Source organism: Halichoeres trimaculatus, unplaced genomic scaffold (genome assembly GCF_033239565.1).
Source record: "Halichoeres trimaculatus isolate MK-OKI-2021-1 unplaced genomic scaffold, fHalTri1.1 fHalTri1_scaffold_23, whole genome shotgun sequence".
In the NCBI taxonomy this organism is placed as follows: domain Eukaryota; kingdom Metazoa; phylum Chordata; class Actinopteri; order Labriformes; family Labridae; genus Halichoeres; species Halichoeres trimaculatus.
The window spans coordinates 11,848,867-11,869,133 of NW_027437201.1; the positions used below are offsets into that span (position 1 = coordinate 11,848,867).

Here is a 20,267-nt window from a genome sequence, read left to right on the forward strand (position 1 = left end):
TTCTCTCAGACAGATTGCATTCATTTATTTGGTGTCATAGTGAGTTTCTTATTTTTTTTTGTATTTTATTTCTTTTATTTATCAATTTTGGTATGTAAAATTTCCCACAAAAATGTGCTTTTACCGGCCTTTTTCTCCTTTTCCCCCACGACAAAAGACAACATATTAGTGAACTGTCTTTTTTCATCCTCAGCTTTTCAGAAGACATGCCAGAGTGCCTTGAAGTTAAAATTTCAATTTGACATCTGAAGTCTCATGACGACTTCAAAACAAGATCTACCTCCAAACCTTGTTGATTTTCATTTCATTTCAATTTCACACATGTTGCGTCTGACCTTTCAGCTGAGCAATGAGGCAGATTTTTAAAGTGAAATGCACCGTTTAAAAGCAGAATGAAGATATTTTTCATCTGAGCAGCTTAAAAATCCCACTTACAAACAAGCACGAGTATAGACCAAGAAATGTAACCTATAACCTGACAATAACTTTTTTATGAGACAATGACAGGTGCATAAAACACCTAAATCATCACTGTTTATTTTCCTTGTGTCCTGGTCTACTTGACTCTGTCCGTGGTGCTGAAATGAACTGTCAGTGCTGTGTGTGGGAAAAGTTGTAAAACCTGTTAGACCATTTCAAATGATCTACTTTACTTGATTTTGGAATAAGACTGACGCCATGTATTGCTCTATTTGAAGGAAAGCAGAAAGACATCATCTAGCAGTCCCAAACAATGGTCCAAATGCATACATACCAGCAGACACAGATAAACAGATCAAGAAAGAGAAGTGAACTCCCACAATAAAGTCTACAGCAGCATTACTAGGGCTAGTCCAAACCAAGCCTGGACCAACCCCAATTGGAAATCTTTCTGCAAGCAAAGGTCCTGAAAACAGTTTAAGATTCCAGGTAACAAGAATTCAAAAAGTTTTGTAATAGAATAAAAAGTCACCATCTATCACATCAAAGCAGTTTCTGTGGAAGAAAAAAAGAAAGAAAAAAACAATCTACTCTCTGATTTGTTTAGCACATGGGTTTGTGTTCACTTGAAGACAAACAGAATGATATAAGCATTGGATATTCTGAAGACAACGAGTTCACTGTATTCCACAGAACTCCACAGTCACCAGATCTCAATCCAATAGAGCGGAGGTTCACAAAATTCTGTAAACCATGGACCCCTTTCAAGTGAGACATTTTTCCAAGGACCCTTTCATTAACGTAACATTGATTAGTATAATATTATTACTGAATTTCTTGATGTAAGAGATAAGTAAGTTTGTTGATCTATTTTATTGATAATATAGCACACCTTTACAATCTTTTTTTAATTATTACGCAGACCCCTTAGCTGTGGTTCACAGATCCTTGGGGGTCCTGGGACCCCACTTTGAAAACCACTGCAACAGAGCACCTTTGGGAAAGAAGGGGAGTGTCTTATCGTGGTTGTGTGTGCGTGTACTTATAGGGCCCTCTGCTGGATACAAGAGGGGTTACAGTGTTTCTAAAGATTTTTTTTAACTGTGGAGTGCTGAGGCAAAATCTGCGAGGGGTGAAGGTTTTTCATAGTATCCGAGGGAATTCTTTATTTTTTTTTCAAGCTGAGTATGATTTTGTCTTAAGACTTTTTTTTACTCTTATTTCTAAAACAAATTGTCTTTTTCATATTTAGTTCTGTGTATTTTACTCTCAGTTTGAGTGGTGCTATCAACATGTAGAAATAGTCACCTTTCTATTTTTGTAAAGTTATGAGTGTATTCATGCGATCTTGAGCCTTACTCCTCAAAATGAGGCTTTTTTTAATAGCAGGAGTGCTTCTCTATACAGTGACCTGCGTCCAGAGATAGCCGCAGTGTGCATGATCACCACACGAAAAGACTACTGGGCACTTTCGGATGACTTCAAAATCTAATATTTAAGCATAATTTGATGATATTCCTTCATGTATTTTACCGTTTTGACTGCTTTAATCAGAAATAAGCCGCTGTGGGAAAAGAGCGCCGTGCGTAATTACGCACGCATCCGGCATGCGTAAAAACAACTCATGCACACACAAACAAACACGGGGTCAAGAAAACAGGTTTGCATGATTCTGGCTTTATTTCTGCATTGGATAGACACAAATCAATCGGGGCTTTTTGAGTGTCGTATCGTTGCAGGTTTAGTGGTACTGCTTTCCAAGAGCAGACACCACAACGGCCAGAAACTTCTGGAAGACGGCCTGCACTTCAGGTGTGAAGGCGTTTCCCATTTTGGCGGCGATGACAATGGTCAGACAGTCAGAAAGCAGCTGTGGCGAAAAAGGAGAGGACAGACCAAATTAATGCATTCATGTTTACTTTTACAGATTGATTTTTAGAGAAGTCAGTCCTTCCCTAGAATCGGACCAATTTTAAAACATTTGTGTTTCGAGCACTATAAGTTTTAAGAAAGAAAATGTCCCGCTGATATGTTTGTGAATGAATTTATCTTGGGTATAAAACTCCACCATCACACACACACACACACACACACAACCAAACCCACGAGTTCATTCTTTTCTTATGTTTGGGCGAGAACAAATGACTCCAGGGTGGCAGAAAAGACGAATGCTTACTTTGAAGTTGTCAGGGTCAACGTGCAGCTTCTCAGAGTGCAGCACGCTCAGCTCGGCATAGGTGGCCTTGATGTTGTCCATGTTCTTCACTGCCCGGTCCAGACCGTGCAGCACCTTAACGCCGTGGGCTGCGATGTTAGGGTTGGCTTTGATAGCCTCGGCATTGTAAAGGTTGCCGAAGGCGCCGAAATACCTCTGGGTCCAGGGGTAGACGATCAGGCACCTGCAGGAGACAAGGGGAGATGATATTCAACACATGTATTGAATAGTTAACCTAACGCAGATTCGTCTTGGATGCGCGAGGATTTATACCTGATCAGAGCCTTGGAACCAATATCTTCATAGTCCAGGGTGCTGAAGATGGAGTTGATGACTTCGCGCTCCTTTGCGGACCACTCAACCATGTTGACTCTTTTTTTGTGTTCAGGCTTTGAAGAAGAACTGAATGCTGACACAGCGTCACCTTCCTCTTTTTAAACTGGTGAAGTCCTCTGCCCCTCCCCTAAAGGTTAGGATCTGGTCGCCGTGATAGGCCGGATAAGGAGTCAGATAAACTCCACTGGAATTTATTAATTCATTTATTCCACATTTTGATAAGTTTGTTTGAAAGATCCTAAAACAACATTTGACTTATGTCATGGCCAGGGCATATTGTAAAATAAGACCCGGTTTTCAACCGTTTTTACCTGTTAAATAAAGGTGAAATAAAATGAACCCTGAAAACAAAAAAATAAACTTAATAAAAACTTGAATGAAAAGTTTTCTGTCGGAAGAACAGCGTTTAAATTGAATAATATTAGAGTAATTAGTTTCGTTAGTACTTACAGTTTCCCCAGGATCATTTTATTCTATAAAAGACTATCAGTTGATCTTACATGCCGTCTGTAAAAATACTAGGATGAGACCTATCAAACTGCTTACCACATAGTGCTTCACTGAAATGTTTGCCAAAGTCACCTTTCTGTTTATGAAACCACTCAAATTTGTTGCAAACTGTTACATAAAATATCACTTTTTGTGTTTCCGGTCACAACGGACTGGTTCAATTCATTCATTAAAAACAAAGCCCAAATTCACACTGTGAAAATTAAGGAGAAAAAAAAAACTTTATATGCCAGAGCTGCATGGCTGAAACGTGTGTGTCCACTCAGGGGGATCTGTGAGTAGAGAGGTAGGAAAAGTGTAGGCCTACAGAAATCATCATTTTGGACCAGAAACTTCACATTCCACAAAACACACAACTTTTAAGAAAAATATTTTACATTTGTTTTACGCATTTAAATACCTAATGCGAACCTTGTTAAGCAGTTAGATTTGACAGGAGCACTTCATGGATGGCTTGATTCACCATCTTCCATACCAAAAACTACACTTAATGAAGGTTATATTTGCACAGACTCGGACCATCTTATACCTCAGTGTATCACTTTGATAAGCTTATTCAAATGGGACTTCACTGATGTTAACATGACCTTTTGTGTAATTCCAAATCAGGATCACATCATCAACAAAGCATTAAATCACGAGGGACAAGGATATCACTTTGATTCAGTCTGCCTTTATTGATTATTTTTTCATAAAAAAATACAGAACAGACTTCAGACTCCTTTTGGGTGGAAGGCTGGAGGTTTAATGGTACTGCTTTCCCAGGGCGGACACCACAACGGCTAGGAACTTCTGCAAGGCGGCCTGCATATCAGGTGAGAAGGAGGATCCCAGTTTGGCTGCGATTTCAATGGTGACGCAGTCAGAGAGCAGCTGTGGAATTAAAAAAAAGAAATTAACTAACTCAAAGGAAACTTTAAGCTTTGATTTTGTGCCAAAAAAAGATGAATGCTTACTCTGAAGTTGTCAGGGTCAACGTGCAGCTTCTCGGAGTGCAGCACGCTCAGATCGGCGTAGGTGGCCTTGATGTTGTCCATGTTCTTCAGGGCCCGGTCCAGACCGTGCAGCACCTTGATGCCATGGGCTGCGATGTTTGGGTTGCTCTTGATAGCTGCGACGCTGCTAGTGTCACCAAAGCCACCGAAATACCTCAGAGTCCATGGGTAGACGACGAGGCACCTGAGAAGAAAGTATTTTTACAGACATGAATCGAATCATTCTATAAGTTTATAGTTCATTACAAATTGGTTGATTTATGGTGAGTTTGGTACCTGACCAGAGCCTTTGGGCCAATGTTGTCATAGTCGAGGTTTCCGAAGATTCCATTAATGAATTTGCGCTCCTGATCGCTCCACACAACCATGGTGACTTTTGTTTATTTTATGTTCAGGCTTGAAAGAAGAAGGCTGAATGCTTTAACAGCTTGATCCCCGGCTATTTAAAGATTTCTCAGAGTTCCCTAATGTGACGGTGCATGGGGGGGTACTGGAGATGAGGAGTCTGTAGATAAAACGGACACACCCTGTAATTTTTCTTTATCATATGATGACAGATTCATGTTGGTGTCAAATATTGGTTCAGGTCCAGTTAAGTTTTGAAACGTGGGCAACTGTGTCCAAAGCTTGTCCCCTAAAGAAAACGAAACGATGTGGACTATGAGAGGGGACTTAACTCGACTCAAGTACTGGGGAAAAAAATGTACTTCACACAGTTACGCACAGCAGTGCCGGGGAAGCTTTCTATTTAAGAAAAAAAAAAACACAAGATAACTGCACCTCTTTGCTAAAATAAAAAATAAAAAGTTCTTTGTTTATAATGGTATAAAATGATAAAAGTAAAAACAATCGGTGCCTGATTTGGTGTGAGAAAAAAAATACAAATTCCACGAAAAACATTTTGCTTCAGAGTGCCTTTATTTTTTAGTATGACAGACAACGAACAGACTCCTGGGCTTCTTTTGGTGTCATATCGTTGCAGGTTTAGTGGTACTGCTTTCCAAGAGCGGACACCACAACAGCCAGAAACTTCTGGAAGGTGGCCTGCACTTCAGGTGTGAAGGCGGCTCCCATTCTGGCGGCGATGACAATGGTCAGGCAGTCAGAAAGCAGCTGTGGAGAAAACACAATGATCAGTTTCATGTTGCGTGCACCAGATGCACATGTAGTGACTAATATTGATGCCAATGTCTGGTTTTTAGGAGGCTTTTCTCTGGAGCACTTGCCAGGTTATGTCTGTGCCTTGGTTTTTATATAGGCCTATTGGTGGGTTAAAACTGGCTCTGACTCTAGAGGAAAAGATGAATGCTTACTTTGAAGTTGTCAGGGTCAACGTGCAGCTTCTCAGAGTGCAGCACGCTCAGCTCGGCATAGGTGGCCTTGATGTCGTCCATGTTCTTCAGGGCCCGGTCCAGACCGTGCAGCACCTTGGCGCCGTGGGCTGCGATGTTTGGGTTGCTGTTGATAGCGTCAGCATTGTAAAGGTTGCCGAAGGCACCGAAATACCTCTGGGTCCAGGGGTAGACGATCAGGCACCTGCAGGAGACAAAAGTCAGATGATATTCAACACATGTATGAAATAGTTAACCTAACACAGATTCGTTTAGGGTGCGTGAAGATGTTTACCTGCACAGAGCCTTGGCACCAACGTCATTATAGTCCAGATTGCCGAAGATTGAGCTGATGGTGCTGCGCTCTTGATCGCTCCACACAACCATGTTGACTCTTCTTTCTTGTGTTCAGGCTTTGAAGAAGAACTGAATGCTTACACAGCGCGACCCCGGCCTATTTATGTGTTCTAAAACGACCCCCGCCCCAGATAAAGGGTCTTGGAAAAACAGACCCCCTCTCAGAAATGTGTGTGAAACTTTTGAGATTTTTTTTCTTGATATCTGAAAAAGAACAACAAAAATTGACATCGAAATTGCACCTTTGCTGAAAATTGGCCCGTGGTCAATTTTTTTTAATCCAGAGTTTTTGATGTGATCTTACTTTTAATGAATGGTTTTAATGTATAATAACATTTTGAGGGTAGTTCTTGCGCATATAAAGGACATACAAGGTAGTATAGTATAGTATAGTATAGTATAGTATAGTATAGTATAGTATAGTATAGTATAGTATAGTATAGTATAGTATAGTATTACATAATATAGTATGTGCATACAAACTGTACATTTTCTTCGTGTTTATTGAAATGTTATATTAATTTGCTTTAAATATGTGTGCCTTATGTAAAATCTACCCAGAATTCAACACGTCCCTACTGGACTTGAGGCTTTGGTTTTAGCCTCCAGGGCCCCAGAAATATTCCTACGAGGCCTTTGTCACTTTTTTATCTTTACTTAATCGAAAAATTATTTATTACAATTTATTTCACCACAAGAGGAGGTTTTCAACCCCAGCTTACAGCACTGAGATTTTTTTTTTTTTTGAAAATGAGAGCATTGTCAAATGTGAGAACAACAGTAATAAAAACACATAAGGCCTCACTGAGACGCTTAAGTGAAAATGATATTTCAAATTTCACTCTGCGATATCACAGAATTTGGCTGGCAGCTGCTGCTGACTGTGTCATGCCCATGTGTTATCTGCAACAGCACACTGGAGATATCTGGAGCAGCGCCCCCTCCACCCATGCACGCGCTGTCAAAGTGTCTTAATGTTTTGATCGAGTGGATGCTTGAGGTGGGTGATAAGTTCGTGCGTGAAATCCGCCCTGTGTCGCGAATTTTCCAGAAAAATGTAGAACTTGAAAGATGGAATGACTCGGGGTACTTTATATTCATGCTGCCATAACAAAGACTGATAGCTAACCCCTTTCTACCTGAATTACTTAGCCTACATAAACTAACTAAAAAAACAAACAAACAAAAACTTTTTTGTGTGTTTTTGCACTTTTACGGATGCTGAATTTGGTGTTTATTTAAATATTTAAATAGCCTATAGCACATACAGTAGTTATAAGTAAGTTATATTATAGATAAAATAAGTTCAACCTCTAAAAATATATGGCAACATAATGCTATTGATACAATCATTGTTATGTGTAGAATAGAACATAACTCAACAGGCATTAGTGGGATAGATAGAAAGAAAGGTCATCTCAGCTGGATGAAGACCTAGCAAAGTACGTCGCAAATTCTCGACAACAGGCGTGTTGAAGGAAATTAAAAGGAGGTGTTTCTCTGCGCAAGTGCAGGAGTCAATCTAGGCTACATTATTAACGCGTTTGCTCCCTAACAATTTGGTCAATTGGAAACTCCCCACCACCTCTCTGTTTTTCTCTGCAGGTTGGTGCTCCACCTATCGGAGACAGAAAATAAAATCACCCGTGTCAGTCAGGTGGCAGGGAGACTGAAAGGCTGTGGGCGGTGGGAGAGAGCTGTTTTTTTTTCTCTCTCTCTCTCTCTCTCTCTGTGCTAGGACTCAGGCTGCAGTTTGTCCCCCTACTTCTCTCGATCTGATCTTTTGATTGGTCCTAATAATTGTGTTTGGCTGCCAACAGGTTTTCTTTGAATGTCTACACAAACTCCCTGTGTTTATTGTTTTTATTGTTTTTGTCCCCACTCTCATTCCGGTTAATCAAGTTAGTTGCCGTTCCCTGCACCCCTTCGCGCTACGGGGAACGTAACAATTGTGGAAAACACCTTTTTTTTTTTTTTTTTTTTTTTTTTTTTTTTTTTTTACAATGCTTGATTTCTTTATTTTTATCCCAAAATTTAACTGTTTTTGTTAAAATAAACCTACATCATTTTTTAAAAGCATGGCACAGATTTTTTTTCTTTTAGGTTTATTCCAGGGCATATGGAGGACCAAATGGCTAAAGGACACAATTAAAAAGATGAAAAACTGTAGATTTGTTGCAAGAAAAAAATCGTCCATATTAAATCATCTCAATTTACATTTATGTCTAAATGTGGAATACACAGGCGTGGCTTGACGTATGAGCGTGGCCTCGATTACAAAATAGTATCAATGAAAATGAAAAAAATAAAAGAAGGAAAAAAAAGATAGGGGAAATTTAAATGTAAGATGTAACCATGTGTCCACGTGAAGATTACGTTACTACGTAAGTCATAAATTCATGACGTGAGACTATCCCTGACCCTGTCTCTGTCTGGCTGTATGAGCTACACCCTCTGAAAATTCTACCTCACTCCTGCCACTCATGACGAAGACCACTTTATTGAGGACTCAGCCCTCAACCAAAACCACTAATTTCCACCCACGATGTGAGACGCTGATAATTTGTATCAGACAAGAATGACGGATTCGACCTGCGTCAGTGGACATCTCTTGGCACCCACCCCGGTGGGTGTGACCCTCTGGCCAACTGAATTTAAGTGGGGTCCGGCTGGCTGGTAACCACTATCCGACTCAGGTAGACACACGACCAGCCAGTCGAAATGAGTTTGACCGATAAAGACAAGGCCGCAGTCAAAGCACTGTGGGGCAAGATTAAAGGTGCCGCAGATAACATCGGAACTGAGGCCCTGAACAGGTGAGCGCATCATTTTTTTCCACGTCTGTATCACTTCTTAATGTTGTTCCCATGACATGATTTTTTTCTTTCAGAGGATTACTTCTCTAAGAGAGGGCGGGTCATCCTCAAATTATCCGCAGCCAAATCTCAGCTCACTGCTCAAGCGCAATTAATTAATTGTTAATTGTTAATTTTTGGTAATTTAATAGTTATAAATGAGTGAGGAGGGGATTAGCCTAGCCAAACTAAGACCAAAAAGCCTGTTGGTAACAGTCATTATCGACCTTCTAAATTGCTCTGCATAGGTTGATAAAACCACTTCATGGCCTCTCTGTATTCACAGGATGTTCACCGTCTATCCCCAAACCAAGACCTACTTCTCCCACTGGCCAGAAACAACCATCAACTCTCCCTCTGTGAAGGCCCACGGAAAGAAGGTGATGGGTGGAGTCGCTTTGGCCGTGGATAAAATTGACAACATGCCCGGTGGGTTGCTGGATCTGAGTGAGCAGCACGCCTTCAGGCTGAGGGTGGACCCTGCCAACTTGGACGTAAGACTCTGACACCATATAGAAGTTTAAGAATTAGAAATAGAAGCCTCCTTTGTGTTTGGTTGTGGGAATCTGAACTGGTCCTTGCAAAGTGAGCCATATTTATAATTTTCCTCTGCTCTCTCCAGATCCTGTCCCACTGCCTCCTGGTGTCCATTGCAATCATGTTCCCCGAAGACCTCACAGCCGAGGCCCATGTTTCTTTCGATAAGTTCCTGGCCAACCTGTGTCTGGCTCTCTCTGAGAGATACCGCTAAGCTGCAGTCAGCGGAGACTGCGGTCTATCATGCGTGACCAGTTGTAATCTTGTTAAAAAATAAAAAAAAAAATCAATTGCATGCCTCTCAAAAAATGATAGCGCACCTGTGGTCAGTCCTTTCTGTGTCCTTATGCACAATGACAAAACACCCACACCCTTTTCCCCCTTTAAACTATAAGTGATCCATGATATGTTCAAACCTTTGTTTTATAAAGAATATTTTATTCAAAATGATATTGGTCACATTATCATATAAGGTATGACATGTCAAATGTATTTATCAGTGTTGCTCCATGAAGGTCACAGTTAACGTCCACATGTAGGGCAATAAAAGAACATTACAGCCAAAATCTTATGTTTTCATAATAATTCGTAAGCTTTCATCTCCAAGAATGAGCCTGAAACACAAGAAAAACGCTGTCAACAGTTGTTTTCACTCATTTACATATTATCTCGTTCTGAATTGAAACGTCCAATCAGAAGAGACTTCTCTTACCTGAGGAGGGCAGCAGCCACCACACCTCCTCCCACAGGTCCTACCCAGTAAACCCAGTGATAAGTCCAGTAGTTCGCCATTACAGCCGGACCAAAGGCCCTGGCAGGGTTCAGGCACGTCCCTGAAATGTCACCCCTGTAAAACAACATTTAAAAAAAAAAAAAAAGAAAAATCATACTTCACCATTTTAGAAAAAGGTGGTGTGATTTTTTTTGCAAGGTCATTTACTTAAAAATATCAAGGGGAATTTCAGAATATTTGATACAAATCCTTTTTAATATATGAATGTTAAATATAAAGGTAGACAATAAATGTTCATTGGTGTGTTTTTTGTTTTTTTTTTAAAATAAGAATAATCAGTCCTTGATGATGCAATTTGCTGTAGTAGCTGTCAAAATGATTTGCAAGCTTTTTTTTCACCAGCAAAATTATCACATCAGGAGCATAAACAATTAAGAATGCAGAGTTATCAAAATTTAATTCTGAAATATTTCAATAAATGTAAAAAAAAAATAAAATAAAATACAACCTGCACAAATACAGATTTTTGTGATTTTGTGAAAGCTATTGCTAATTGTCTAATGATCTCGAAGAATAGTCTTTCGGATTAAATATCTTTTAAAACCATATGTTTTTGGACATTTGTCACATATCCTTCATGTTTTCTTTATGTTTTGAGGAGTGGTGTGCACAGAGGGGGGCTGAGGGGGCAGTCCCTCCAATTATTAAAAAACACAAGCTTAAGTGCCTTCTTTTGAGCCAAAACAAAATAAAAATAATATTCATGCTCCTTCAGGATCCTTGAACGCAAATGAGTCCATCTGGATGAACACAACCTAACCCAATTAAAGGTGTTTTTTCAATGCTGGAAACCACTGTGAAGGTAGATAGCAGATCCACTACTTATCACCGAATGTACAAAACCAACTGAGCTTCTTTCAGATTGAGGATTGCTTAAACATTCAATCAAATAATGGCACACACACACACACACACACACACACACACACACACATATATATATATATATATATTTTTTTTATCTCACCCTGCAAGGATGTTAATGATGACAGTGCAGCCAACCAGGAAAGGGGCCAGTGGGGTTTTGGTCTTTTGGTTCACTGCCACCAGCAGCACCACCATGGTGACTAAGCAGGTCATAGCCACCTCCCCAAAGATGGCCCCTGACAGCTGACTATCTGACTTGAGGATGTCAAACGCTGCTCCTGTAGCGTTGATGTAGCGCTCTGCAGGGGTCATCATCTAAGAGATACAGGTCATGTGGAGCTTTATTTCATCTTCAAGGATTTAATCAACATCTATATAAAATATGTGGGCTAAAAAGGACCCTCACTTTTGGGCCACTGCACCTAAAAAACACAATATTACAGTAGAAAAAATTGTATTGCCAATTGTATGCAGATGATGCAGTCATCTGTGCACTTCCAAAGGCAATACATACAAAGGCTATGTTTGCTAAAGTAACTCTAAATTCTACTATATTGCCATTATGTGTTACAATGTAATATTATAGAAACTTCGCAATCTGTACTGTCACACAATGTAACTTAAAACATCATTATGTAACATGACACATAAAGTGATTTCAGTTGTAGAAGCAAAAATTTCTAGCAAAACTCAATGTAATAAAACTCAACTCAACTCAACTTAATGTATAGTAACAGTTAACACAGTATTTGTAACATTATGACAAACATTTGTGTTTACAGAATCCTTTGCAGTTTTCTTTGTACTGACTTTTGCCATTCCAGCTCCCAGCACTCCCCCAATCAGCTGGCTGACAAGATAGGGTACAACTAACGTTGACTCCATGCCCCCACACAGGTAGATGGCAATGGTAAAAGGTGGGTTGAAATGGGAGCCGCTTGAGGTAGAGAAGCAGCAGACAAAATTTATAATCAAATGGAAAAGTTCAAAAGTTTATTCGTAAAAAGCAAACAGATGTTTTCCATGACAGCAGAAAGGCAAGAAGGAATTAAGGAAACTATCCACAGAGCCGCTGCATCTGTTTTGTATTTTCCTTTTTGAAAATTACCTGATCTTATCCATGGCCGCCACCATCACCGCCACAGCCAGTCCATGTACCAAAGCTGGTTGCAGGCGTCCAGCAGCAGGCACGTTCTCGATGACTGACACACAACCGATGAAAACAAAAAACATGGTCCCCACTATCTCAGCTAGGCAGGGCTGAAATACCCTCTCATATTTGTTTGCAGGTTTGGACAAGGCTGGTTTCCTTCCCTTCTCCATTAAAGTGGAGTCGGTGTCTTCCATTTCCATTTTTTGAATTCCCATTGTCACCTCTCCAACCGTCTTCCAACGAGAGACTTCTGTTCCAGGAGAGCACCCAGCACGAGACCCAGTCTGCAGATGAATTCAAAGTTCCTGCAAGTTGTTTTGGTCATTCGTGATATCACTTACGCCTGTAACACTGAACTGGAATTGCTTCACAGTCATAAAAACATCAAAGGTGAAGGATTTTCTGATTCCTCCTAGCAACACAATCCCCGCCCCAGCCCCTTCACAGACTGTGCTTTGGATCAGTTCGGCCAGGTTATCTAGTTCTTGAAGAACAGAGCCTGTGAAGGTGTGTGATGAAACACTGTTAACCTCAGTCAGTTGAGTTGTTGTTTGAGGAGTTCGAGGGGTTCAACAAGTGCACTTTATCACCTCCTCCTGCACTGGAGTTGGCATGCATACACGCATACTTCATGTGTTTTTATTACATCACACCAATGACACTAATATGCATATAAGTGCTGCTTTTTTACTTGTTATGTACTATTTTTCAGGGAAACTATTGTACTTTGAGCTTTGATTTATCTCTGGTTGGAGTGCATGTCCATCCTTTTTTTTTCTTTTCCTGTTATACCTTTTTCCAGCTGCCTAACTGGTAAGGACAAGCAGACAAAGAAACATTTTCAATGCCATATTTGAGTGGATCTAAGGCTGCCGGTTAACGGTTACTTAGTTTTATTGTGAAGTGCAATGTCCTATCCTTGTCCCATTTTCAAGTAATAAAACTATTAAAGTACATATTCCCTGTACGGACTTTGGTCTATACCACAAGTTCAAAAAGAAACAAAAAACATAAAAAGACACAATTTGTATGAAATTTTATGTATGGTACTTTTACATTTTCCAAAAGACATAATACAAATTTAAAATACATATGAAAATACATGTACAAACATGCAGTGAGAAGGAGCCAGTATAAGAAATAGCTGGTTGTATGAAAAATGTACTTGTGCATATTTTGCTGCCACATTTAATTTTTACAGTCTCACGGTTGTTTCATGAATGGCCAATAAATAAGACTTTTACTTCAACACAAGTCTGGTCTTCTGGTCACCCAGCAATAACCTGCAAAATAAGAGGGTTGTTTTAATTAGTAAATTTTCATCATGCAGCATTAGAAACATCAGAGAGTATATTTAACATGTTAAGATACAAACTGAATCATAAACAAGACCATGGGCCAAGGTTTATGCACTTTCCCACAAGAGGCAAAGAACTATATTTAACTAAACAAATAAAACAAAATACCAAAAGGTCATGATAACAAAAAAAAAAAGTTACAAAGACATCAAAAAGCAAAACAAACAAAAAAAGTTTTGACACCCAGGTGTTAATTAACTCAAAATATAACAGATCAACACAGAAAATTCAAAATACTATAAAGAGAATTTAAACCAAAAAAGGGGGAGAAAAAAAACTAATAAATTTGAATTTAAGTTAAACAAAGAGGTGTATCAAAACAACACTAGGGTATGAATCAACAACAGATGCTCCACAACTACTAGGGAGACATCAAAACATTGTGAACTTCAAACACAGAGACATCAGACTCTGAAAACAGAGACTGGTTAAACAACCAGGACAAAATTCAAAAAAATACTCTGAAGAGATGTCTAACTACTGAATAGAAATGCAAAACAACAATGTCAAAGATGATTTCAGAACTGAGACACTAAAAGAGACAAAAACTGACCATAAATGATACTAAACATCCACAAAATGACACATGTAGGATCAGATTTTGATAAATGTTAGTCTGAAGTTCAAGGGGATTAGCAGGTGGGCAGTTTATAGTGTCTGAACATCATTGGAGGAGAAGTCAGAGAAATCTGTTTATCAACTCACAGGTGCACTCCTGCTATCTACGCTTCTCTATCTATATGAGGTAGTCACCTAGAGTGGCGACCTCTCAACATTATGTTCAGCTCAATAAAATTCTACAATAGACATCAACTGACATAATTTTTGAATCATTTATTTAAAATGTTCAACAGTAAGAAAAAAAATATGCCTGCATTCATTGTTTCTCACCAAAGAAGGAGAAAGCATTTGAAACAAGTTAAATGCTATTTGTTTTCTTACACTACGCCACATTTTCTGCAGTGGTTAAAAAAAAAAAAAAAAAAAAAAAAACTCAGTTTGAACAACTCTTTGTTGTCACCCAAAGTTGTGTTGATTCAGACAAAGGCTTTAAGTGAAAAAGCAAAAGTTAAGACTATGATCTGGGGGATACACACCTGATGAAGCTGACGGTAACCAGTGCTCCACAAAGGGGTCCAACCCAGTAGATCCAGTGATGGTCCCAGTGGTTGGCAACTACAGCAGGACCAAAGGCTCGGGCGGGGTTCATACAGGCTCCAGATATCACAGCCCTAAAACAACAGACAGGACACATGAAAAACATGAAAAACTTCACTCATACCAGGTGGAAAATACTATATTTTTGCTGTTAAGATGAACTTCTTTGTGTGTGTGTGTGTGTGTGTGTGTGTGTGTGTGTGACGTCCAATACTACTGAAGCAAGCCTCAAGTGGACACTGGAAGAATTTCAGCTTATTGCATTTTAGCATCAGCATCATATTTAAAGACATAGGGTTTGTGCTGTGTCTGGTTCTGCTAATGTTAGCTACAACCAATATGAACCAATATGAAACAGTTTAACTTTAGACTTTTAAATTCAATTTTAAGCTGTGTTAAATACATTGCACTCACTTCTAACAGTTGACAGGGTGCTTTTTTACCCCAGACTTGTGGGTAAGTTGGACTTTAAAATTACAATGAGCTCTTCTAGCACAGCCCAGTCTCGTCTGTTGGTGAGAGTTCAGTCAATTGTGTCAAATTCTTAATTTTCTATGTTGTGCAGTTATTTCAAGCTCCTCTCAGATCATTCGGATTGACCCAACTTTGGTGAACCCTGTGGACAAAGACTTCAGCCTTTTATTTTTGTCCAGCATATGATCTGGAGGATAGGGTGAAAAAAAAACTAACCCTGATGTTTTTTGGGCATCAAACCTTTAAACATTATGCATTCTTTGCTATGAACACTGTTCTTTTAAAAAAATGTTTGTTTCATGCGCATTAAAATGTCTAGGCTGACACCTAGTGGTCACAGACATTAAAAAATAATAATAAAGAACAAGTATTAAATCTTGCTGCTGATCATCTTGAATGCCTTTGTCAATCAAATACAAACATAACTATTCATTTAAGCATGTTACGTAACCTGCTAAAATCTCCTCACAGGAGCTTCGGGTCAGTTACCTGAGGGTAGGAGTGACTGTTTTTTGTGAAAGTAACACACACTGTTTCATCCAAGTTTAACTTAAAAAAAATTTAAACTACATACATAAAACTTAAAAGGGTCAGTCATATAAACTCTAATAGTAATCTAACTGTATTGCAACAGATGTAAAAGCAACATTCATGACATGGAAAATCTCTCGGCTCTTACCCAGCACATATGTTTGCTGTCACAGTGAGGCCGATGCAGAGAGGAGCCCACGGTGAACTGGTTTTTGTGTTGATGGCTCCCATGCACACCACGGTGGTGAGGAACGTTGTCATTATCACCTCTGCAAGAGTGGTTTCTGCAAGAGCTTCAGGGGCCGCGGCAAAGGACCCTCCAAGGGAAGCAGCGTATGCGCTGTCAGGGTAAATCGCCTGAAATCGGAAGGTGTGGGTTAGAGCTAACCTACATTATATAGTTTTTTACAATTCCCAAAAATATTTTAAAACTGTCAACAAAACTTTTATTTGTCAAAGTTATGGTGTAAAATGTGAAAAATATAGGATTACAAAAAGTTCATTATTTTTGGTTACCAGATCAAAATCTTGGATTGTATTTTTGCATCAGGACATAAGATTGATCATTTTCTGATAGTTAACCTTCTACTTCATAATGTTGTGCTTGCAAGACTGTTTTCCTCACACTGCATTTTTTTGGCAGGCATGGGCTCCAGCACTTTTTCCTCACCTTAGTCAAACCAGCACCAGCCATCCCTCCCAACATCTGAGCCATGATGTACGGCAGCAGCAGATGGAGCTCCATCCCTCCACACAGGTAAGCCATCAGAGACACGGCGGGGTTAAAGTGCCCCCCACTGCAATAAACATCATGAACTTTACTCTTCATCTCTCTAAGGATGTTTTGTACAGATAATGATAACACCTATCTGCAGAGGGATTAACAGAATTAGCAGACACTTCTAAGCATGTGTGCTAGCCGTGTTGTGTAAAACCGAAGGCTGGCTGGTAAATATGAGAAACTGTTAAAATGCGTCTTCTGGAAATATAAATCTACATGCTATGAAACAAGTACTATATTAATAATAAAAATAGCACAAAACACTCGTAATAAAGCATTTCAATCATACAGTGAAATGTAACATGATAATTATTTACCTGATTTGACCAAACACCATGATGAGCACTCCCAACGCCAGTCCATGTGCCACAGCAGGCTGGATGACACCCCCAGCCTCCGCATTCCCAACGACAGACGCACACCCCACAAACACAAACAAACCAGTCCCAAAGAGCTCCGCCAAGCAGGGCTGCACATACTTCTCAAACATGCATCTCTTCTTGCTCGTCTGTCTCACTTCTACCTCCTCAGTTATTGTGAAGACCTCAGATTTAGTTTCTTCCCCTGACATAATGACAAGTGATCAACAACTTTCTGATCCAGCTGATTAACTTGTCCCTCTGGAGGCAGGCTGAAACTATCTGATCTGATGAATGTACAGATCGCTATATAAGCCATTTTTATGATGATGCATGAAGGACATACGCACATCCCCATTTTTTTTTTCTGGCTGATGCTCCACCTTCCTGTGATTGTTTGTACTCCCAAGACACTCCATCATGTAAGGATCATAAAATTATGAGTACTGTGTAACTGAGTGTCAGAGAACACACAGATAAAGATGAGGATAAGGGGTTGTGTTATCAAGAAACAACAGGTTGAACTGATACTACATCTATTAGTTATCAATCTGTGGAATCCTGCATGCATCTTCAAGGTGGGAAAAGTTTGCTATTGCAAACCAATACACCAATAAGAGACTGTAGTTATGCTTCGAGTGCTTCTGGAAATGTTATATCTCAGGATATATGCCCCAAAACTAGCTAACAAACACGTCTTCTTTAAACAGTAGTTGCTGACACAGTAATAAATTACATAACTACTGCTACAAACAACTACTGTTCACTAGTTGAGAGTTCTGCACCAACTCGATGCCATAGGTCTTCGTAGCAGAAGCCTTCACACGTAGCTTTAAAATATGGAGCAACCCACAGAAACAACACAGACTACAAGCTCTGGGGTTGGTTATTTCTTTGTAAAAACTGCAGTATGATCAGTTTCCACTCTAAGTTTATCACAGGGTTGGCTGTCACACTTCGCTGTAGTGTGAATTGCTAAAAACATCTCTCAGTACTCATTCCTACATTGAACTTAAGCTCAAGGTGTTGTCTATATATCCCTCTCATTTTCCAACTCATTGTAAAAAACAGAGGTAATTTAAAACAAACGTCACTCTGACATAGATGGTTGCCGAATTAAGTACTTTTATAGGTACTGACTGAATTCTGTCCAAAGTACAACATACCGATTCACATAAAAGCTAAAGATACCATGTTTAGGTACCTAAATGCATCTTTGTGACTGTGAGGGGGTGGAAGAGTAGATGGTTTTCCAAGCTAGACATGAACACAGCTTTGCAGGGTTATATATTGAAGAATAAATATGTGAAATTGAAAAAAATATATACTTAATTATTGAACAAATTGATGTTTTTTACCACATAAACACAAAACAAGTACCAAAAATTTGTACCGGTGAGTACCGGTACTGTATCGTTCAAAAATGTGAAAGGTACCCATCCCTACTTTGACACACTGTGACACATCTCAGCAACCAAACCCCATCACAGGAATGATTGTGACACACTGTGGGGTTGTTTGCCATAAAGTTATTTACATGACATTTACATTTAAAAAGGCAAAACAGGAAGAACTAAATTTAAAAGTATAATTACACTGACAAGTTGACCAATGCATAACTCAATTACTATTTATATAACGTCAGAGGCTTACAACGAATTCACTCAAATTCTCACCATCTTTGAGGTTTTTTTTTTTTGTCATGAACTTTCTTTGGGATGCTGCTGCAGTTTGCCATGGTTCTCGCAAAATACTCTCTGATTTTAAAACCTGAAAGATTTGTGTTGTCAAGTGGAGCAAAAAGTTGCAATACTGAACCAAGTTGCACCAGTTTTCAATATCCAAGCCCATTCCAGGTGATATGTCATTTTTACAAGAAACTCAGGGTACTAGATGGATCAACCCTTAAAATCCCCCAAAGGAGCCCCAAGCAAGGCATCCAAATCAGAAACAATAACTATCTCATCCAGGCATGCACCGATCAATTGGCCGATTTCCTTAATTTTGGTGGATCAGTGATCGGCCCATCCTTATGTTTGAAACTGATCTAATATACCTCCAAAAGGTCTGACAGCCAGCTATTGTTGCTTTTTGCTCTGAGACCTAAAACTCAAGATATTTTATGGTTGTTTAAGTTAAAACATTTAAAAACAGTTAAAAGATTTGATTGTTTCACAAGTGTTGTTCAATGATTTACAATAAAAATGCGATTGGAACATTGAAGGTATATGCTGTCAGTTGTAAAAAATAAAAATTGGTATCGGCCCAAATCGGCAGGTCAGGCTTTTTAAAGATCTGTGATTGGCCAGAAAATTGTGATTGGTGCATCCCTATTCTAATCTGATTACTTTCAGGCAAAGGAGTCTCCCAAAATGTCAGAGCTCTCTATCCTACCTCCGAATGAGCCCAGAAACCGCTGTGGGAGCTATTTAAAGCCACTCATTCATAACTTAAAGTTCATAGTAATAGCTGAGCATTTGAAATGCAGATAAAGAGCTTCATCTTAGACTCCCTTACTTTTCCCAGGATGCGCAAGAAAATCCCCAGGAGAGAGAGTTTGAACCAGCCCTTGCAACACCTGGTGGTTAGGACTCAAATAATGACAGTGAACCTGGGGCCCTGAAAACAGGCCTCATTTGCCAAATGGGTGCCAAAGTTCATTAACTAATCATAAAAGCTTAACCAAATACTAAAGCTGGCGATGTCTTCCGACCGATTCACAAGCGGTCACGCGCTGTATTGCGGGAGGTGAACACGTTACCATTGCTGTATGTTGTTCGATGAAACTTCTGCCGGTGTGTTTCAGATTTCCATCGAAAATCAATCCATTTTACTGCAGCACCATGCGAAGAGAATGTAACGTCCTCCAGCTTTATTTTATGAGCAAAGGAGTCAAACAAACAAAACGGCCTCGATTTCCTCGTGCCGCCAACCGCCACAGCCGTCAAAAGACGTACGCTCTTCCGGGGTCAAAGCTCTAGCTTGAAAATGACGCACTTTAACACCCGACGCAGAGACAGCGACACCCAGTGGCAAAACACGAATACAACTCGACCCAAAAAGAAACTTCAATACGGTTCTCACAGAAATAAAGAAGGTTTTTCTTAACAGTGAAAATTCGAGATAAAGACTTTACCCACAGCTGTGTTCAAGCAAAGCTTATGTCTTTTAAACGTACGTGTTACTGTAGTTGTTTTTTTTTGTTTTGTTTTTTACCCAGTTAAAATCAAGCTACTT

General features: G+C 39.5%; 6 protein-coding genes across 6 annotated transcripts; 1 reads left to right on the top strand and 5 right to left on the bottom strand.

Moving 5' to 3' along the window:
• Window positions 1-2,077: 2,077 nt before the first annotated feature.
• LOC141785393 (hemoglobin subunit beta-1-like) lies at window positions 2,078-3,066 on the bottom strand. The gene is made up of 3 exons (XM_074663714.1): window positions 2,909-3,066; window positions 2,597-2,819; window positions 2,078-2,290 (listed from the first exon to the last, which is right to left on the bottom strand). Exons 1-3 carry the CDS (start codon window positions 2,998-3,000, stop codon window positions 2,162-2,164), a joined length of 444 nt encoding a protein of 147 aa, XP_074519815.1. The 5' UTR covers window positions 3,001-3,066; the 3' UTR covers window positions 2,078-2,161.
• A 1,068-nt stretch (window positions 3,067-4,134) lies between these two features.
• LOC141785060 (hemoglobin subunit beta-like) lies at window positions 4,135-4,920 on the bottom strand. The gene is made up of 3 exons (XM_074663173.1): window positions 4,753-4,920; window positions 4,438-4,660; window positions 4,135-4,354 (listed from the first exon to the last, which is right to left on the bottom strand). The coding sequence occupies exons 1-3, from the start codon at window positions 4,842-4,844 to the stop codon at window positions 4,226-4,228; spliced, it is 444 nt and encodes a 147-aa protein (XP_074519274.1). The 5' UTR covers window positions 4,845-4,920; the 3' UTR covers window positions 4,135-4,225.
• Window positions 4,921-5,386: 466 nt separating this feature from the next.
• LOC141785061 (hemoglobin subunit beta-1-like) lies at window positions 5,387-6,258 on the bottom strand. Its single transcript, XM_074663174.1, has 3 exons — window positions 6,103-6,258; window positions 5,790-6,012; window positions 5,387-5,589 (listed from the first exon to the last, which is right to left on the bottom strand). Exons 1-3 carry the CDS (start codon window positions 6,192-6,194, stop codon window positions 5,461-5,463), a joined length of 444 nt encoding a protein of 147 aa, XP_074519275.1. The 5' UTR covers window positions 6,195-6,258; the 3' UTR covers window positions 5,387-5,460.
• A 2,563-nt stretch (window positions 6,259-8,821) lies between these two features.
• On the top strand, window positions 8,822-10,117 carry hbae5 (hemoglobin, alpha embryonic 5). Its single transcript, XM_074663175.1, has 3 exons — window positions 8,822-8,980; window positions 9,306-9,513; window positions 9,642-10,117. The coding sequence occupies exons 1-3, from the start codon at window positions 8,886-8,888 to the stop codon at window positions 9,768-9,770; spliced, it is 432 nt and encodes a 143-aa protein (XP_074519276.1). The 5' UTR covers window positions 8,822-8,885; the 3' UTR covers window positions 9,771-10,117.
• aqp8a.2 (aquaporin 8a, tandem duplicate 2) lies at window positions 10,039-19,986 on the bottom strand. Its single transcript, XM_074663172.1, has 6 exons — window positions 19,792-19,986; window positions 12,325-12,653; window positions 12,027-12,153; window positions 11,317-11,531; window positions 10,269-10,403; window positions 10,039-10,170 (listed from the first exon to the last, which is right to left on the bottom strand). Exons 1-6 carry the CDS (start codon window positions 19,792-19,794, stop codon window positions 10,125-10,127), a joined length of 855 nt encoding a protein of 284 aa, XP_074519273.1. The 5' UTR covers window positions 19,795-19,986; the 3' UTR covers window positions 10,039-10,124.
• aqp8a.1 (aquaporin 8a, tandem duplicate 1) lies at window positions 13,519-17,705 on the bottom strand. Its single transcript, XM_074663176.1, has 5 exons — window positions 16,989-17,705; window positions 16,561-16,687; window positions 16,039-16,247; window positions 14,825-14,959; window positions 13,519-13,652 (listed from the first exon to the last, which is right to left on the bottom strand). The coding sequence occupies exons 1-5, from the start codon at window positions 17,240-17,242 to the stop codon at window positions 13,610-13,612; spliced, it is 768 nt and encodes a 255-aa protein (XP_074519277.1). The 5' UTR covers window positions 17,243-17,705; the 3' UTR covers window positions 13,519-13,609.
• Window positions 19,987-20,267: the final 281 nt, after the last annotated feature.

Excerpts from the sequence above, each read along its gene's own strand:
- LOC141785393 (XM_074663714.1), bottom strand. The coding sequence starts at position 3,000 with ATGGTTGAGTGGTCCGCAAAGGAGCGCGAAGTCATCAACTCCATCTTC. Across the intron at positions 2,820-2,908 it reads GGTTCCAAGGCTCTGATCAG|GTGCCTGATCGTCTACCCCT; the intron begins GTATAAATCCTC and ends TGTCTCCTGCAG. Across the intron at positions 2,291-2,596 it reads TTGACCCTGACAACTTCAAA|CTGCTTTCTGACTGTCTGAC; the intron begins GTAAGCATTCGT and ends TTTTCGCCACAG.
- LOC141785060 (XM_074663173.1), bottom strand. The coding sequence starts at position 4,844 with ATGGTTGTGTGGAGCGATCAGGAGCGCAAATTCATTAATGGAATCTTC. Across the intron at positions 4,661-4,752 it reads GGCCCAAAGGCTCTGGTCAG|GTGCCTCGTCGTCTACCCAT; the intron begins GTACCAAACTCA and ends CTTTCTTCTCAG. Across the intron at positions 4,355-4,437 it reads TTGACCCTGACAACTTCAGA|CTGCTCTCTGACTGCGTCAC; the intron begins GTAAGCATTCAT and ends TTAATTCCACAG.
- LOC141785061 (XM_074663174.1), bottom strand. The coding sequence starts at position 6,194 with ATGGTTGTGTGGAGCGATCAAGAGCGCAGCACCATCAGCTCAATCTTC. Across the intron at positions 6,013-6,102 it reads GGTGCCAAGGCTCTGTGCAG|GTGCCTGATCGTCTACCCCT; the intron begins GTAAACATCTTC and ends TGTCTCCTGCAG. Across the intron at positions 5,590-5,789 it reads TTGACCCTGACAACTTCAAA|CTGCTTTCTGACTGCCTGAC; the intron begins GTAAGCATTCAT and ends TTTTCTCCACAG.
- hbae5 (XM_074663175.1), top strand. The coding sequence starts at position 8,886 with ATGAGTTTGACCGATAAAGACAAGGCCGCAGTCAAAGCACTGTGGGGC. Across the intron at positions 8,981-9,305 it reads GGAACTGAGGCCCTGAACAG|GATGTTCACCGTCTATCCCC; the intron begins GTGAGCGCATCA and ends CTGTATTCACAG. Across the intron at positions 9,514-9,641 it reads TGGACCCTGCCAACTTGGAC|ATCCTGTCCCACTGCCTCCT; the intron begins GTAAGACTCTGA and ends TGCTCTCTCCAG.
- aqp8a.1 (XM_074663176.1), bottom strand. The coding sequence starts at position 17,242 with ATGTCAGGGGAAGAAACTAAATCTGAGGTCTTCACAATAACTGAGGAG. Across the intron at positions 16,688-16,988 it reads ATGGTGTTTGGTCAAATCAG|TGGGGGGCACTTTAACCCCG; the intron begins GTAAATAATTAT and ends TGTTTATTGCAG. Across the intron at positions 14,960-16,038 it reads ACAGCAAACATATGTGCTGG|GGCTGTGATATCTGGAGCCT; the intron begins GTAAGAGCCGAG and ends CTGTTGTTTTAG.
- aqp8a.2 (XM_074663172.1), bottom strand. Across the intron at positions 12,154-12,324 it reads GCGGCCATGGATAAGATCAG|CGGCTCCCATTTCAACCCAC; the intron begins GTAATTTTCAAA and ends CTCTACCTCAAG. Across the intron at positions 11,532-12,026 it reads TGGGAGCTGGAATGGCAAAA|ATGATGACCCCTGCAGAGCG; the intron begins GTCAGTACAAAG and ends TGTATCTCTTAG.